The following is a 16,902-nucleotide window of genomic DNA, read 5'->3' as shown; positions in this document are numbered from 1 at the left end:
AAATTTTGAGCACCAGCCGCCTCCGGTACTGCCTTATGTATTTTATTTCTAAATATACTTTAAAACTACAATACACCGAAAAGCACAGTAACCTTGATAAGGAAAGGAATGCAGATAAAAAATACATTTATGAGGGCCATGTAACTAACTCTAGTAAGTCAAATTAGAAAATAATTAGACAGGAATATTCAGCCTTAGGCCCCTTTCACACAGGCTTTTCAATCAGGACTGCCTGTCAGTTTTTCAGGCAGACCTGATTAGAGCCTCCATTCACTCCTGTCAGCGGTGAAGTGTCCGCTGACACTCGCTGCTATCCGATCCCATGAAATTCCAACAGATGGTGATCCTATTTCTATCCATCTGGCAGGTTGGATCGGATAAGGGTCCTTTCACATAGGCAGTTTGCCTGGCGGACTCCGCTTTGCTCAGCGGGGATTGATCTGCTGATCCCCGCTAAGTAGGCAGATGACCGGTCTGTCTCCATTCACTGCACTGAGACGGACCTGTCAGAGTCCCCCTCTCCTCTAGTTTGTTTTCATCCTATCCGATCCACCAGGCAGATGGGAAATAGGGTCACCATCCATCTGGATGTCACAGACAGGATCGGATTGGATAGCAGCGGGTGTCAGTGGACATGTCACCGCTGACATATGCCTCTCTATAGGAGCGAATGGAGGAAGGCCCATGTGAACACACGTTGGCCTAACACATGATTTTGTTTTTCATTTCAAAATACTATCAGTTGGGTGTGTCTTTTAGCTAAGTTAGTTTATATATATATGACTCACCTGCGTTCTCCAGCTTTAATAACAGATGGATCTGTCAAATTTTCCCCAACGCCTTGAAAAATAAAAATAAAGCACAAACATTTTCTAATGTGGTTTTTAACAGTTGATCTTCAGTTACATTTCACATTTTAGTAGACATGTGCGCCATTAATAAATTTGTTTCATTTCGTTCCGTTTCGTATTAGCCGGTAATTCGTATTTCGTAATTTGAGTCCGAAATAAAATTTTGATTCGTACAAAATACGAATTTTTGTTAGGTTCGTTAACTTTTTGTAACAATTACGAATGTTCGTTATGATGAATTTAAAAAGCAAAAAATACCTTTCTCAATATGGCGTTGTCTCATTATGCTCATTATGAGGGGCTCCCACCATCCCTGTCCTGTGCTGACTTCCTGGGTTTGTACACCTGCTGTGCTCATTATGAGGGGCTCCCACCATCCCTGTCCTGTACTGACTTCCTGGGTTTGTATGCCTGCTGTGCTCATTATGAGGGGCTCCCACCATTCCTGTGCTGTGCTGACTTCCTGGGTTTTTAACTTCATCATAACGAATAATCGTAATTATTATGACAATAGTAAAATGATATTAACGAACATTCTTATTTTGTTCGATTCTGAATCTCCCATCGACTACCAGTCTCCCACTCCCATATTAAAAAAGGTAATTTTCCAAACCCCCACTCAGCAGCAGAAGAAAACCTCTGATTGGTCAACAAAACACCAGTCACGTGTTACGGAATTTGGATCTGAAATTCGTCAACGAAATTTCATATTTCAAATTGTATACGAAATTTCATATTTCGTATACAATTCGGAAGCATAGAAATTTGTATTTTGGATGCTTTCCGAATGTATGAATTTTTGGAAAATCGTACGAATGTCTACATTTTAGCTGTAGGGCTACAAATATGACAAATGTTTGTCATAACTTACAATACAGGAGTGACATTGGAGTGAAATCTACACTTTTTGGTAATAGTATTAAAGTTTCTATCTATAGTAATCCTTTTGCTACCTAAGCATTTTGTTCATTTTTCACATGATATTTGAGCAACTGTTTCATATATTCATATTCAGATATTCATATATTATATTCATAAATATAAAATAACATATTTGTAATAATAATTAAAGAGAAAGTAAAACCTGTTGGGTTTTACTTCTTCTTTATTTCCCTGCAAAGCTAAAGCATAATGGGCTACTATGCATCGCATAGTAGCCCATTATGTGTCACTTACCTGACACCAAAGCCCACGCTGCCGCCGTTGTCCCAGCGAGCAGGGAGCTTCCATCTTCGCCCCTCTTCCTTTCAGGGCAGTGAACTCTGGCTCTGTGACTGGCCAGAGTTGCATGATGTCAATCCAGTCACTGCATGTCTCCTATTAGAAATGGCATGATGTGCCCTTTCTAAAGGGCACATGCCCCGATGACATCGGCGCATGCACCATAGTCATCTCCGTTCGTCAGTTTAGTAAATATCTCCTAAACCGTGGAGGTTTAGGAGATATTTCAAGCACCTGCAAGTAAGCCTTAATATAGGCTTACCTGTAGGTAAAAGTGGTTGTACAGGGTGTACAACCACTTTAATATAACATAATTATTTATATATATTCATATAACTGTTTCAAATCTGTTATTGTTATTATTATACAAGACTTATATGTCACTTACAGTTTATGCAGCGCTTTACAATATGAGTACAGACAGTACAATTGCAATATACTTTAATACAAGATTAATCAGAGGCCCCTGCTTGTCAGAGCTGACAATCTTATGCCTTGTACCCACGGTCGGACATTCCGATAACAAAATCCATCAGATTTTTTCAGACGGATTTTGTGCCAAACTTGTTTAGCATACACACAGTGGGACAAAGTTGTCGGAAAATCCGATCATTCGGAACATGGTGGCGTTCGTTGCGTACGACGGGACTACGTAGAGGCTAGTAGCCAATAGCTTTAGTCTAGTTATTTAATCTGAGCATGCGTGGCACTTTGTTCATCGGAATTCTCTACAAACGATCGGAAAAAGTCTGATCTGATTTTTTTGTCAGTAAATTTGAGATCCTGCTCTCAAATTTTTTCCGTCGGAATTTCCGAAATGTCCGATAGAGCCCACACACGATCGGATTTTCTGACAATATAATCCGATCGGACCTTTTCTGTCGGAATTTCCGACCGTGTGTACAAGGCATAAGAGGGAGGGTCAAGAAATACAAAAGGCAATAACTGTGGGAGATGGGAGAAAGTGAAGTGTTTTTGGGGATCATCTAAAAGTGGACAGAATAGGAGATAGACAGATTCAGGTAGGGGGTTCCAGAGGGGGGCAGAGGCTCAGGAGAGGTCCTGGAGGTGAGCATGGGAGGAGCTGACAAAGGAGCTAGAGAGCAGGAGGTCTTGGGAGGAATGAAGAGAATTAATCTGTTTGTATTTTAGATTTGTAAAATATAAAATAATGAGATTATGTCAAATAAAGAGGTACCAAATATGTCAAGTCTATGAGAACCCTTTTGTGGTTTACAGGTGCTTTAGCGCTGGGAATAGTCTCTGCCAAGTGCCTGAAAACCGCCTCCCATTAATTCAAGTGTGACTTTTCACAATGGGGCAGTGCGCTTGCGGGACGTTAGGAAAAGTCCTGCAAGCTGCATCTTTGGGGTGGTTTGGGAGTGCTGTAATTAGCGCTCCCAAAATACCCTGCCCATTGGCATGAATGGGCAGCCCTTCCAAAGCGTTTTGGAAGCGCCACAACATGGGAGTTTTTATCCCCTTCTTTGGGGTTAAAAGCGCTCCGCTAGCGCCCGAAAAGCTCAGCTTAAACAGCACTAGAGCGCCACTATAACTAGTAGCACTTTAGTGCTGATGCGGCTGCGGCCCCAGTGTGAAATGAGTGTTAATGTGTGCATCCCCAAATCTCTATTTTAAATATTATATCTGCAACATTCTGCTTTGCCTTAAAGATAATATTGTTTAAAAGTCAACCAGTTAAATAAAATGTTAATTTATAATAGTGGGTGTAAGGACAGCAACACATACATTTTGTTACTGATAATATTAAGGAGCCATTAAACAAAGTGATCTACCTTGTAAGTCCAGGACCAGAAATTCCCCTCTTGAATACTCATAGGTCCAGTGGCTGAAGGCTAGCATGGTCTTCTCCAGCTTGTTTGATGGGACTGTTTCATTACCGGTGTTGTTATTATATTTTCGAAATCTTCCCGCCATGCATTCTTCAATTGTAAACCACTGTCCAACAGAGTGACAATAGAGGAGGAAAACCTCCAGAAATCTGCCATGGAAGAATATTTCATCAGCTCTACAGGTCACAAAACCTTGGCAGAAGTACACACATATCACTAATATGGTAAGGTGGGTGATGGAATCTGAGACTATACACTAACTTAGATAGGGCTTTTTCCCTTTTATGGTATATCACTTTAAGAGCTGGAACTGATAGGCGATGCTCTGACTGATATATAACTCTGTGACAGGAAGAGAGCTTAAATGTCCTGAAAAAGTTCCGGGGTTGGAACAAAACATGTAGACACGGACACTAGGATGGGCTCCACCACACACCCTCTCTGATGTACCGCAACCAATTATACCATCCGATCCTATATTAGAACTTAGTGGAGCCATTGAATACTACTGCAATCACTGTCCATCCATGAGACATAAGCTGCCAACAGTACACTGTATACCTTCGACCTATGGGACTACTGTAGATTGCATGCTGCTGATTTTCATCATGTCTATATTACCGGCCAGTACTTCAAGAGCCTAGACGCATGGAGAGTGGGATGTACAGTGGGATATACACTGGAACCATGAGACAGCTGCAGCGGGACTCTGAGTAACCTTGACCCCTAACACAGGTAGACTGGCTCTACTGGCAGTACATCATCACAACACACTTCCGGTCCCGGAAATCAACCAGTATACCGGGGCAGCAGCTTACCACTGCTTATGGGCAGATTTCCTGGGAACTTATCTGCTGTTTACACTGGGTGCCAGGCTTTTAGGCACCCTTACATGTGAGTCTAATACCATGTTTCTTTTTTACCTGGAATAAATGTTGTAAACGTTACTGCTCAATGAGGCTTTTTCTGTAATTTTTATGAGGAACATCTGCCCCAAACATCGCTAGTACTTAGAGGATTGAGGCACTCCTTATTGAGTCCACTCATATGAGGAATCAACTAAGTTTAAACCACATCAGCCCACAGAAAATCCACGGGCACTGCCCCACATGCGTGTTTGACCAAACTAGAAATAGTTGGTCCACTTGGAGGGGTGAGTTCACATCTATGTGGGGGGCACCATCTTGTGAGCACATATCAAGCATTTATCAAGCATGGATTCCTATCCCCTTTGTAGAGCACGAGCACTTTACTTGGGATTTGGAACTTTTATTGCTTCAAGGTTATTGATGTTTGCAACAAATTATCTGCATTGGACCTTTTAGCGATTTTTTTTCAAAGTCAGTTTCAAATGTGATATTTATTTAACATTTTTGGCACTTAGCGTGGTATATTTATTTTCTTTAGTGCAGTATGATACCCACAATGGCTTGGATGCAAGCATAGCACTGGACATGCCAGCTACACTCACTACGAATGGTTCCTTTTAAACAAGGTGTAATGATTTTTGGCCTGCCTGCTGAGCTCCATCTCTCTGTCTCCAGTACACTATGCCTCATTAGTACTGGTGGTAAATCATGCAATCCTTTGGAGGGGCTCAGGTTTAAATTGTACCCATGGTCTGAAGGTGCTTATATTGACTATCTGTTATTTGAGTTTGACCAGTACATCACTCATACCTGATGACATTGGATGGGCTGCATTTACTCTCATGACATAGTTGGCACTTATTACATAGCTCTAGTTTTCCTCACTGGATCATCAGGGCGTTGGCTGTGCACTGCATTTGCTCATTGTGCCCTTAAGGTGCAGAGTTACCACATACAATTATTCCGTTTTTATTGGGTCCCTTGACTTATATGGACTTTAGGTCCCTTTAGTGTGCATTTATTCACATCAGGGGTTCCATTTATAAAGTCACCTCTGTCTCAGCTTCCTATGGGAGGGTTATAGTGTTTTTCTATGTTAGGGAGGAGGGTTATAGGGTGTGGGTCTGGGTAGGTTTGAATATTTGGGTATGTGATGATGATGGTTTTTAGGAAGGAGGGAGGAACATAATGTTGTAGGAGCCTTTATGCTGTTTATATTTTATATTCAATCAACAAGATTTTTTCTATTTATTGTAGTACACACATAGACACAATGCCTGAACACACAGTACTTACTTTGGAGTATATGGGATTGCTTTGGGTTTCATTTGGTTGAAAGCAAACAGTAATTTTTGGGCAGCTCGTTGTTGCTGGATTTCCTAGAATAGAAGTAGAAATAGAGAATTTAAGATAAAATTTAGGTAATATGTTAGCATATGACCACTAAAACACGAACAGAGGCTGCATGTGTGTGATGTATTATAATGATATTTCCAAAACAAATTCTATATAAATCTATATACATCTTTCAGACCTTTATTTCCCTTAAAGCACAGCTACACTACCCTCTGTCACCAGCTCTTGTAGTGGGTATAGCATGTATGCCTTTTCTTTTTTAGTTAAAACAAGGTTTACTGCGTTTAAACTTGGCAAAGAAAACTATTAAATGCAATTAACTTGCTTATATACTATGACAATTATACAGCATGCCCCTCTTACCCATGGCACATGTATCAAGAAGAAGTATAGAATTTTAATAAGTTGGTTCCTGTTGAAAAGTATAATAAACATCACAGTGACCCTAATATACTGTAGGGAAGGTTATTTAAAAGTAAGTGTAGAATTTGAAAAGAACAAACATTCATACTCACCTAGGTGGATGTAGCATCTTTAGAGAGCAGCGAGCAAGTGACTGTCAGTCACCAGCTCTCTGCTCTGCCCCTCCAGCACTCACTGGAGCGCTGGGCTGTGGAGGGAGCTGAACGGCTGGCTCAGGATCTCAGCATCGCTCTGAGAGGCTGAGCAAGCTGCCGGTCAGGCATCTGTGTGTATCAGCTATATGCGGGTCACAGGAGTGCCGAACTAAATGCATTTCTGTGACCCAAAGGAGAACTAGGGTCAAAAGAAATTTGAGAGCTCTCATACATGCAGACCACAGTAGACTCTACTACCCTAGGATATACCTGAAACCCTCAAATACATACATATTTTAAACAGGATACTTGCAGTAGGGTATCTTACAAATATACCTTATCATTGTTTATTCTGTTGCCTTTGGATTATGGCAGCATGTCTACAATACTGGCAGATTAGTAGACAAATATAACTTTGCCTTGTATATATTACAGGGCCTCCTCAACCTGAATAATATCTCTAAAATACACCCCTTCCTAAGAAATGACACCACCAAGCTTCTAGTTCACTCCCTGGCCATCTCTCACCTCGACTACTAAAACTCCCTCCTCATTGGATTACCTTTACATAGGCTATCCCCCATTCAGTCCATCATGAATGCCACCGTTAGACTCATTTACCTCACCAACCATTCAGTGTCTGCTACCCTCCACTGCTCCCTCCACTGGCTTCCGCACCCAACAAATGAAATTCAAAATAATAAAAACAACTTACAAAGCCATCCACAACTCGGCCCCCAGCTACATCACTAACCTAGTCTCAAAATATCAACCAAACCGCTCTCTTCATTTCTCCCAAAACCTTCTGCTCTCTAGCTCCCTTGTCACCTCCACCCATGCTCACCTCCAGAACTTATCCCTCTGCCACCCTCTGGAATTCCCTACCCCAATCTGCCTGACTATCTCCTACTCTGTCCACTTTAGACAATCCCTGAAAACCCTCCTCTCCAGAGAGGTCCACCCTGCCCTCACCTAACAACTGTATTACCACAAGCTCTAACAAGCAGGGCCCTCTAATTCCTGCTGTACTAAAAATTGTATTGTAATTGTACTGTCTGCCCTCTTTTTATGTTGTAAAAAGCTGTGCAAACTGTTGCTGCTACATAAATCTTATATTATTATAATAATAATAATTACTTGGAAAAAGTAATACTATGCCTTATATATATTACTTATGTGAATTCTACTGCCAATGTTTCTGGGTGCCACTAGATGTCCTTCCTTACATATCTACAATTTACTTGTGTAGAAACTATCCTAACACCTAGTGCACATGATGAGAAAATGGGATGAAAAATACAGCTTTCTAAGCCGATCGCTAGTACACAGCTTTTGAGAGACAATCACAACAGTTCATGAGAAAATATCTGAAGGGACAAGAATGAAAATATTTCTCGCACGACAACTGAACAAACAGTTTTTATGTAATTAGTATGGTATTTGTACGAAAAGAATTGTGCGACCAAGACCACGCAAGCTTGGAAATTAAGATATACTTTACAATACAATACATTACAACACTTCTGAAGTTTATTCTTTTTTTAACTTAACCTATTGGTTTTCGATATAAGACTAGCATGCAAAAAAAATGAAATAAATAGGACAATAAGGGGCAAAAATGGCATAAGGGTAGCTAAGTATATGACTAATATGTTCTCTGCTGTGGGCTTCAGGGAACATCTTGCAGAGATCTGTATCCCAAATGGAAACCAAGTACTTCCGCCATGATATATAAATAAAATATATCGCATCACAGCAGGAGGTTCTTCATCAGTAGTAAGGATATAGTCTAGGAGAGGGAGGCGCATGTGATCACCACTTCTAGGGAACAGTACTGCTCCCCAACAAGTTGGGGGATAGGGGGAACCAAGTCAGGACTTATGTGACACCAGGCGACTCTGCTGTGGTGGCTTTCCTATTGGGAGAAGCAGGAGGACCCCTAAGTGCACAAAATCCATTGATTGCCCTTAGTTCAGGAGAGCCTTCTGGGAACAGACAGGACAGAATTTTCACCTTTTAGGAGCCTAAGCACCCATGGCACTCTAAGCACCTGAGTATTAGCAGTTACATATTTACAAGACACAAGTCAAGTCCAACCTATGTGTGTGATTTTATGTCAGTATTACATTGTATATCCCTGTATGTTGTGGTCGTTCAGATGCTTATCTAATAGTTTTTTGAAATTATCAATGCTCCCCGCTGAAACCACTGCTTGTGGAAGAGATTCCCACATCCTAACCATTATTACAGTAAAGAACCCTCTATGCAGTTTAAGGTTAAACAGCTTTTCTTCTAGTTTTAGTGAATGGCTGCGTGTCTTATTCAATTCCCTTTCGTGGAAAAGTTTTATCCCTATTGTGGGGACACCAGTATGGTGTTTGTACATTGAAATCATATCCCCTCAAGCGCCTCTTCTCCAGAGAGAACAAGTTCAGTGCTCGTAACCTTTCCTCAACTAAGGTCCTCCAGTCCCTTTATAAGTTTTGTTGCCCTTCTCTGGACTCCAGTTGGACATTCCAGTTCCAGCACATCCTTCCTGAGGACTGGTGCCTAGAACTGGACAGCATACTCCAGATGCAGCCAGACCACAGTCTTGTAGAGTGGGAGAATTATAGTTTTATCTCTGGAGTTGATTCCCTTTTTAATGCATGCCAATATTAGGCTTGTGCAATTCGTTTCGTAACGAATCGAAATTCGGCCAAATTTTGCATCTTTCGGACATTCGGATGCATCCGAATAAAAAAATAACAAATTACAACGAATACGAAAGAAATATAACGAATGAATTCGAATGAATTCGACATGATTCGAAATTATTTCAACCGCATTCGAAATTATTTCAACTGCATTCGAAATTATTTCAACTGCATTCGACATTATTTCAACCACATTCAAAAATATTTTGTGACCCGACTTTAGGGCCATGTATCTCGGGGTCACTTGGTGCTAGAAACCTGCATACCAAATTTGGGGTTTCTAGCTATAAGTGACCCAGAGATATGTGGCCCCAAAATCGGGTCGCAAAATGTCATTCTCTGCTCTAATAACTAATAACATTTTGCGACCCGATTTGGTATGCAAACACAATAGTACGAGCACTACAACATATCCAAATTTGGAGTTTCTAGCACCAAGTGACCCCGAGATACACGGCCCTAAAATCGGGTCACAAAATATTTTCGAATGTGGTTGAAATAATGTCGAATCATGTTGAAATAATTTTGAATCCGGTAGAAATATTTTCGAATTTGGTTGAAATATTTTTGAATGTGGCCGATTTTTCGAATTCGGTAGAAAACTAAACGAAATCCGAAAACGAATTTAAGGAAGTTAACGAATATAACTAAACGAAATGAATGAATTAACGAATTAAAACGAAACTAAACTTAACGATTTTTTTCCTTTTGCACATGTCTAGCCAATATTCTGTTTACTTTTCTTGAAGCAGCTTGGTGAGCCTGTCATCTGCCAGGACCCCCAGGTCCTTTTGCATCCTAGATTCCCCCAGAGGTTCTCCCCCTAGTGAGTATATTGCATTAATATTTTTGCCACCCAAATGCATTATTTTACATTTTTCTACATTAAACCTCATTTGCCCACCCCATTAATTTGTTCAGATCTTCTTGCAAGGTTTCCACATCTTGCAGAAAAGTTATTGCCCTGATTAGCTTAGTATCGTTCACAAATACAGAGATTGAGCTATTTATCCCATGAATTAATAAATTAAATAGGATTGGTCCCAGGACAGAACCCTAGGGGACCCCACTTTCCACCTCAGCCCATTCAGAGTACTCCCCATTTATCACTACCCTCTGAACTCATCCCTGTAGCCAGTTTACAATCTATGTACTCACCCTATGGTCCATGCCAACGGACCTTACTTTGTACAATAAACATTTATGGGGAAATGTGTCAAATGCTTTTTGCAAAATCCAGATACACCACATCTACAGGCCTTCCTCTATCTAGATATCAGCTCATCTCCTCATAGAAGGTTAATATATTGGTTTGGCAAGAACGATTTGTCATGAATCCATGCTGATTACTGCTAACGGTACTGTTGTCATTACTAAAATATTGAATATAATTCCTTTTCATCCCCTCCAAGAGCTTGCATACAATTGATTTTAGGCTAACTGGAATTCCCAGGGATGTATCTTGGCCCTTTTTAAAATATTGGTGCTACATTGGCTTTTCTCCATTCCAGTCAGTAGACTGTTTGTAAAAATTAGGAACAATGGTCTGGCAATTACTTGAATGAGTTCATTAAGGACCCTCGGGTGTAAGCCATCTGGTCCCGGTGACTAATGTTACGTTTTTCAAGTCTAATTCTAATTCTGTCCTCTGTTAGCAATGAGGGTGTTTCCTGTGATGTGTCATAAGCATAAACATTTCAGTTTTGGTTACGGAAGCCCCCTGATTCCTTCGTGAAGACTGAGGAGAAGAATAAATTTAAAACCTCGCCATCTCTCCATCCTTAGTAACCAGATTCCCTTTATCATTCTTTATGGGATCAATATGATCTGACCTCCCTTTCTTACTATTTATGTACTTAAATAATTAATTGCCATTTTATTTACCTATGTGCCTTTTGTGTTCTCTCTTAGCCGCCCTGATTGCACCCTTACATTTCTTGTTGCATTCTTTGTAAATTTTTTGAAGGCCTTCTCATTTGCTATATGCATTTTTACGTTGGAATTAAGCCACCCAGGACTTTTATTAGCTCTTTTAAATTTATTTTACATTGGAATGCACTTGCTAATGCCCTTATTTAATATGCTCTTAAAGCATACCCATTTTCTTTGTACCTAAGATTGTATCCCAATTATTATCTTCTAGCAAGGATCGTAGTTTAGGGAAGTTGGCTCTTTTGAAATTCAGTGTCTTTGTATTCCCTTTATGTTTCCTATTTGAGTGATTTATACTAAAACATAAATGACCTGTGATCGCTGTTTTCTAAATTGCCCCATATTCCCAAATTTGTGATCAGGTCTGTATTGTTGGTAATCTAATCAGTAGGTCTAGTAACGCTTTGTTTCTAGTTGGTGCATTTACCGTCTGACCCATGTCCTGCAAGTCATTTAGGAACTGGTGAGCCTTATGCGTGGTTCCTTCCACCCAGTCAATGTCTGGATAATTAAAATCCCCCATTATAATGACACGTCCCATTCTTGCTGCTAATCCAAATTGTGATAGGAGGTCAACCTCTGCCCTGTCCCTCTGGTTAGGGAGCCTACAGCATAATCCCATTATTACTTTCCCCTTAGTTTCCTCCCTTTGTAGCTCCACTCATAAGGATTCCACCTCCTTCCTTGCTCCCTTAGTGATGTCATCTCTCACATTCACTTGTACATAATTTTTTATATACAGGCATACCCCACCTCCTTTTTTACCTTATCTATCCCTGCAATATAGGGAATACTCTTGAATGGTTGCCAGCCAATCATGAGAGCTGTCGAACCAATGCCCCCAATTCTACCCTCTGGAATATGTTCCACTCCGACTATCTCTACCTCTGGACCCCCCTCCCCTCGTCACCTAGTTTAACCACTTCCCGACCAGCGCACGACGATGTATGTCGACAGAATGGCACGGGCAGGCATATTGGCATACAGGTACGTAGAATATTCAATGCCGCCCTGCCATCGGGAGCGCGCCGGCGGCGGCGCGCTCCCGCGCTGGTCGGGACCCCCGTGAGTCTGGTCGCGGGACCCGCGGACTCAATCGCCGCGGGCATCCCCGCGATCGTCTCACGGAGCGGCCGAATGGAGGAAATGCTGTGTAAACAACATTTCTCCATTCTGCCTAGCAACTAGTGACGCTGATCTCTGCTCCATGTGATTGGAGCAGAGATCAGTGTTCACTAAATGAAAGCCCAACCCCCCTACAGTTAGTAACACACCCCTAGGAACACTTAACCCCTACACTGCCACCCACTGGTTAACCCTTTCACTGCCAGTGTCATTTACACAGGAATCACTGCATTTATATAGCAGTGATTACTGTATAAATGACAATGGTCCCAAAAATGTGTCAAAAATGTCCGATGGGTCCCCCACAATGTCGCAGTCACAATAAAAATCGCTGATCGCCGCCATTACTAGTAAAAAAAAAAAATAATAAAAAATTATTAATAAAAATGCTATAAAACTATCCCTATTTTGTAAACGCTATAACTTTTGCGCAAACCAATCAATAATCGCTTATTGCGATTTTTTTTACCAAAAATATGTAGAAGAATACGTATCGGCCTAAACTGAGGGAAAAATTTTTTTTTTTAGATATTTTTGGGGGATATTTATTATAACAAAAAGTAAAAAATAATGTGTTTTTTTCAAAATTGTCGCTCTATTTTTGTTTATAGCGCAAAAAATAAAAACCGCAGGGGTGATCAAATACCACCAAAAGAAAGCTCTATTAGTGGGAAAAAAAGGGCGTCAATTTTGTTAGGGAGCCACGTCGCACAACCGCGCAATTGTCAGTTAAAGCGACGCAGTGCCGAATCGCAAAAAGTGGTCTGGTCTTTGACCAGCAAAATGGTCCGGTCTGCAAGTGGTTAAAAGCCCCTCTAACTTCTCGGCCATCTTCACTCCATCTTCACTCCCAGCAGATCTGCACCTTCCCCATTTAGGTGCAGTCCGTCCCTTCTATAGAGCTGGTAACCGACAGAGAAGTTGCCCCAGTTCTCCAGGAACCCAAACCCCTCCTTACTACCCCAGCTCCTCAGCCACTTGTTTACTTCCCTAATCTCCCTCTGCCATTCTGAAAGAAGTTTTTCTTTTTTTTTTTATTAAAACTTGCTGTAAGCTACCTTGTTGGAAATGCCTCTGTGTGAAGAAAAGATTAACAGCAATGAGTTGTCATCACTATAGAGCGAGTTGCGTAAATTTCCCCTTTTCCTTTATTTTTGGGCCTTGTTCACACCATGTGCAGAGGCGTCAGTTTTTATGCAATATTCTGCAAGGGCACAACAAAAAAACAATTTTCCTCTATGTGCCCTGTTCACAACACAACTCTGGTATAACGTGCAGATTTTTTCTGGGTAGGAATCTGTATCCTGTGCAGAAAAAAAATCTGCATGGGATACCAGAGTTGTGGTGTGAACAGGACACTCAGAGGACAATTGTTTTTTTTGTACCCGTGCAGAACAAATGCAGAAAAAGTGACATCTCTGCACATGGTGTGAACGAGTCCTGAAGGTCCTCAGTGTTGTAGTGGGACCCTGGAGACAGATGCCTGAAGCTACTGGTACAAAGAGAGTAATCTCAAAGTAAATGCAGTGGTGTACTAATGGGGGTGCAGGGGGTGAGGTCTGCTCTTGGTGGGGGCTCACTGGGAGTGCTGGGCCAACCTGACAGTTCATTTTTTGTGTAGCACGCTGCTACCTGGCAGTGCTGTGTAAAGAATCTTCTGCGGCCATGGAACCCCTAGTGGGCCCGCACCTGCTGTGCCAGAGAGAGTGGGAGCTCAGTGAGATGCAGTCTCCTCCCCCCAGCTTTCTCTTTCTCTGCTACGGCTCCCCTTTAAGCCTTCCCTCTATTAACACATCCTGCTTCATTTCTCCATATTATTAAATTTTTTTGGGGGTCTTGATCTGTCATAAAAAATGACAGGCCCCAGGTGCCAGATATGCTAGGTATGCCGCTGAGTAAATGTATCAATGACAGCAATGAAGCTTTGTAGATGTGAGCTCTGAGTTTCTCTGGTTTCTGACCTTCCTTAAAGTGATAGTAGATTGATCTTTTTTTTTTAACAAACATGTTATACTTACCTGCTCTGTGCAATGCTATTGCACAGAGCAGCCCTGATCCTCCTCTTCTTGGGTCCCCCGCCAGTGCTCCTCCCTCCTTTATAGTGCCCCCATAGCAAGCCTCTAAGTCAATCCTGAGCCATGCTCTGTGTGTCCATTGCTCGCTCTGGCACCCCCCACACCCAGATCGTGGCTCTGGCACCCGAGGGGGGTGATGCAGCCGAGAAACGTACCTCTCAGAGCAGCAGCGACCTCCGCTCCAGCGCGAGTCTCCTCGCTCCTCTTTCTAAGCGTCAGGCATCCAATAGAGTGGCCTGGCGCTTTGGCCAATGATTGGCGAGGGAGGAAGGTTAGTGTGAAAATAGCAAAAATGTATTTGCTATGGTCAAACATTTGGGTGGGATCAGGGAGCACTCTCTGCGCCCCAAACACACCCTATTTTAAAGCCTCAGGCTCTAATCAGGTGCTTCAAAATATACCACCCCCTCCCACCCCCGCCATAGGAATCCATGCGTCCGGCATCCTGAAAGGGGCTGGGCGCATGGATGGGGGGCGGTGCCCTTTTGCCCACAGTCCACGGGCCGCCACTGGTCTGACGAGCGCTAGGGTGCATCAAAACTGCTCCACAAACGCCTATTCCATTACAGGAAATAAACTACTTTTAATGCCCTGGAACTGCAACGCAACTGCTTGCCAGAGCATTTGCAAGGAGTTACCATAGACTTGAATGGGAGGCGTTGAAAAGCTTAAAACACTTCCTGACTTGACATGAGGCTTCATGTCTTAATAGTATGATCAGCACTGTGTGCTGTCTATTGTATCATTTGCATAGGCGTTTGAGGGGTGTTTTTAACGCCTCTCAAATGCCTGCTTTTAGACCCCTTACAGATTGAGGTGCTTTTCAGGCGTTTTAGCGCTAATAATAGCGCCTGTAAAGCCACCCCAGTGGGAAAGCCCGAGTGCTTTCACACTGGGGCGGTGCGCTTGCAGGATGGGAAAAAAGTCCTGCAAGCAGTGTCTTTGGGACGGTGCAGGAGAGCTGTATACACCAATCCCAAAACGCCCTGCCTATTGAAATGAAAGGGCAGCGCTGCCGAAGCGCTTGCAAATCGCTTTGGTAGAGCCGCAACACGGGCGCTTTTAACCCTTTCCTCAGCCTCCAGCATGGATTAAAAGCGCCCCGTTATTGACCAAAAAGCGCCGCTATAACAGCTGTAAAGCACCGCTAAAACTAGCCGCTACCGGCCACACCACCCCAGTGTAAAAGAGCTCTTAATGCTAGGGTGAACTTAGCCTAAAAGTGCATTAACGCACCTATAGCATGAATGAACATTTAGGATGTGTTCTACAGGCGTTCATTTTGCATCAGGCAACACTTCTCAAACGCCCTGTGTGTTTTTTTTATTACATGACTAAAATGGAAAATAATCACTTTTAACGATTTTCAACCGCACTGTAAATGCCACAGGCGCATTTACAGTGCAATTAAGGTGAAGTGAATAGAGGCAGTATCAAAGCATCAAATGCCTTACAAGCTCTGCAGGCAGTGTTATTTTTGCCTCACAGCAACACTAACGCTACAGTGTGAACGCCTCCATCCGCTCCCTATTATAACAATTTTGAGTGGCATTGATAGGCATTCGGGAGAAGTTAAAAAGCGACCCATCCACCTATTTTCAACATCTGTGTGAAAGAGTCCTTGGTGCTTCATAAGGAGGATTTCCCTCCAACAAGAATTGGTCTAACACCCTTTTGGAAGGGGTGGTAACATGCTGGTGATAGTCATAGCTCCTTTGACCACTCACACTACATGTAGATTTTTTTTAATATATAATAGGTGTTTATGTATTATTGGAATTTCCTGTACACCTCATCCACCTGTGCGATTTGCACACAGACACAGCAAGGATGACAGTGACCCATATATCTTTTACATAATTATTATTATTATACAGGTTTTATATAGCACCAACAGTTTGCTCAGCGCTTTACAACATGAATATAATAGTTTTACTCACCCTGAGGCACAGCTGTAGCACCGTGCCATCTTTATATACATCTGACCAATTATTCACCACCTCAGGTAGGAATGACTTGATGATATAGAGGTGTCCAGCCTTGAGGATGTCATTCTCAGACCAGGTACAGGCTACTTTCACAGCTCGTCTCAATCCACCTCCCATTTCTTCCTTAGTTAGTATCTCTATTGTGGCATAATAGCCATTATGAGACCAGGACGACATGCTGTTGTTCAGGATGTTTGGTGAGCTTTCTTCTAGCCGATACACAGTGGCCAGCTCCCCTGAAATAAACCGTGGGCACTTGTTAGATATATGCACTTTATTTTTAATACTTAATTTACAGCATTTATCTGGGAAAAACAAAACTAGGATATAAGCCTCGTACACACGATCGGATTTTCCGCAGACAAAACCTTGGACTTTT

At 42.1% G+C, this 16,902-nt stretch overlaps 1 protein-coding gene across 1 annotated transcript in view; it reads right to left on the bottom strand.

Annotated features, from left to right (window-relative positions):
* LOC143963324 (transient receptor potential cation channel subfamily M member 7-like) overlaps nucleotides 1-16,902 on the bottom strand; it is a 189,973-nt gene that overhangs the window by 16,881 nt on the left and 156,190 nt on the right. Inside the window, exons 34-37 of the mRNA XM_077472928.1 lie at nucleotides 16,476-16,759; nucleotides 6,091-6,173; nucleotides 3,869-4,074; nucleotides 789-840 (exon numbers count right to left, since the gene is read on the bottom strand). Coding sequence (XP_077329054.1) covers nucleotides 789-840; nucleotides 3,869-4,074; nucleotides 6,091-6,173; nucleotides 16,476-16,759 — 625 coding nt within the window. The remainder of the gene's footprint in view (nucleotides 1-788; nucleotides 841-3,868; nucleotides 4,075-6,090; nucleotides 6,174-16,475; nucleotides 16,760-16,902) is intronic.

Source organism: Lithobates pipiens, unplaced genomic scaffold, assembly GCF_037356315.1.
Source record: "Lithobates pipiens isolate NorthernLeopardFrog02 unplaced genomic scaffold, aLitPip1_a1.2 Scaffold_8, whole genome shotgun sequence".
In the NCBI taxonomy this organism is placed as follows: domain Eukaryota; kingdom Metazoa; phylum Chordata; class Amphibia; order Anura; family Ranidae; genus Lithobates; species Lithobates pipiens.
This window is presented reverse-complemented; position numbering and strand designations above follow the sequence as displayed.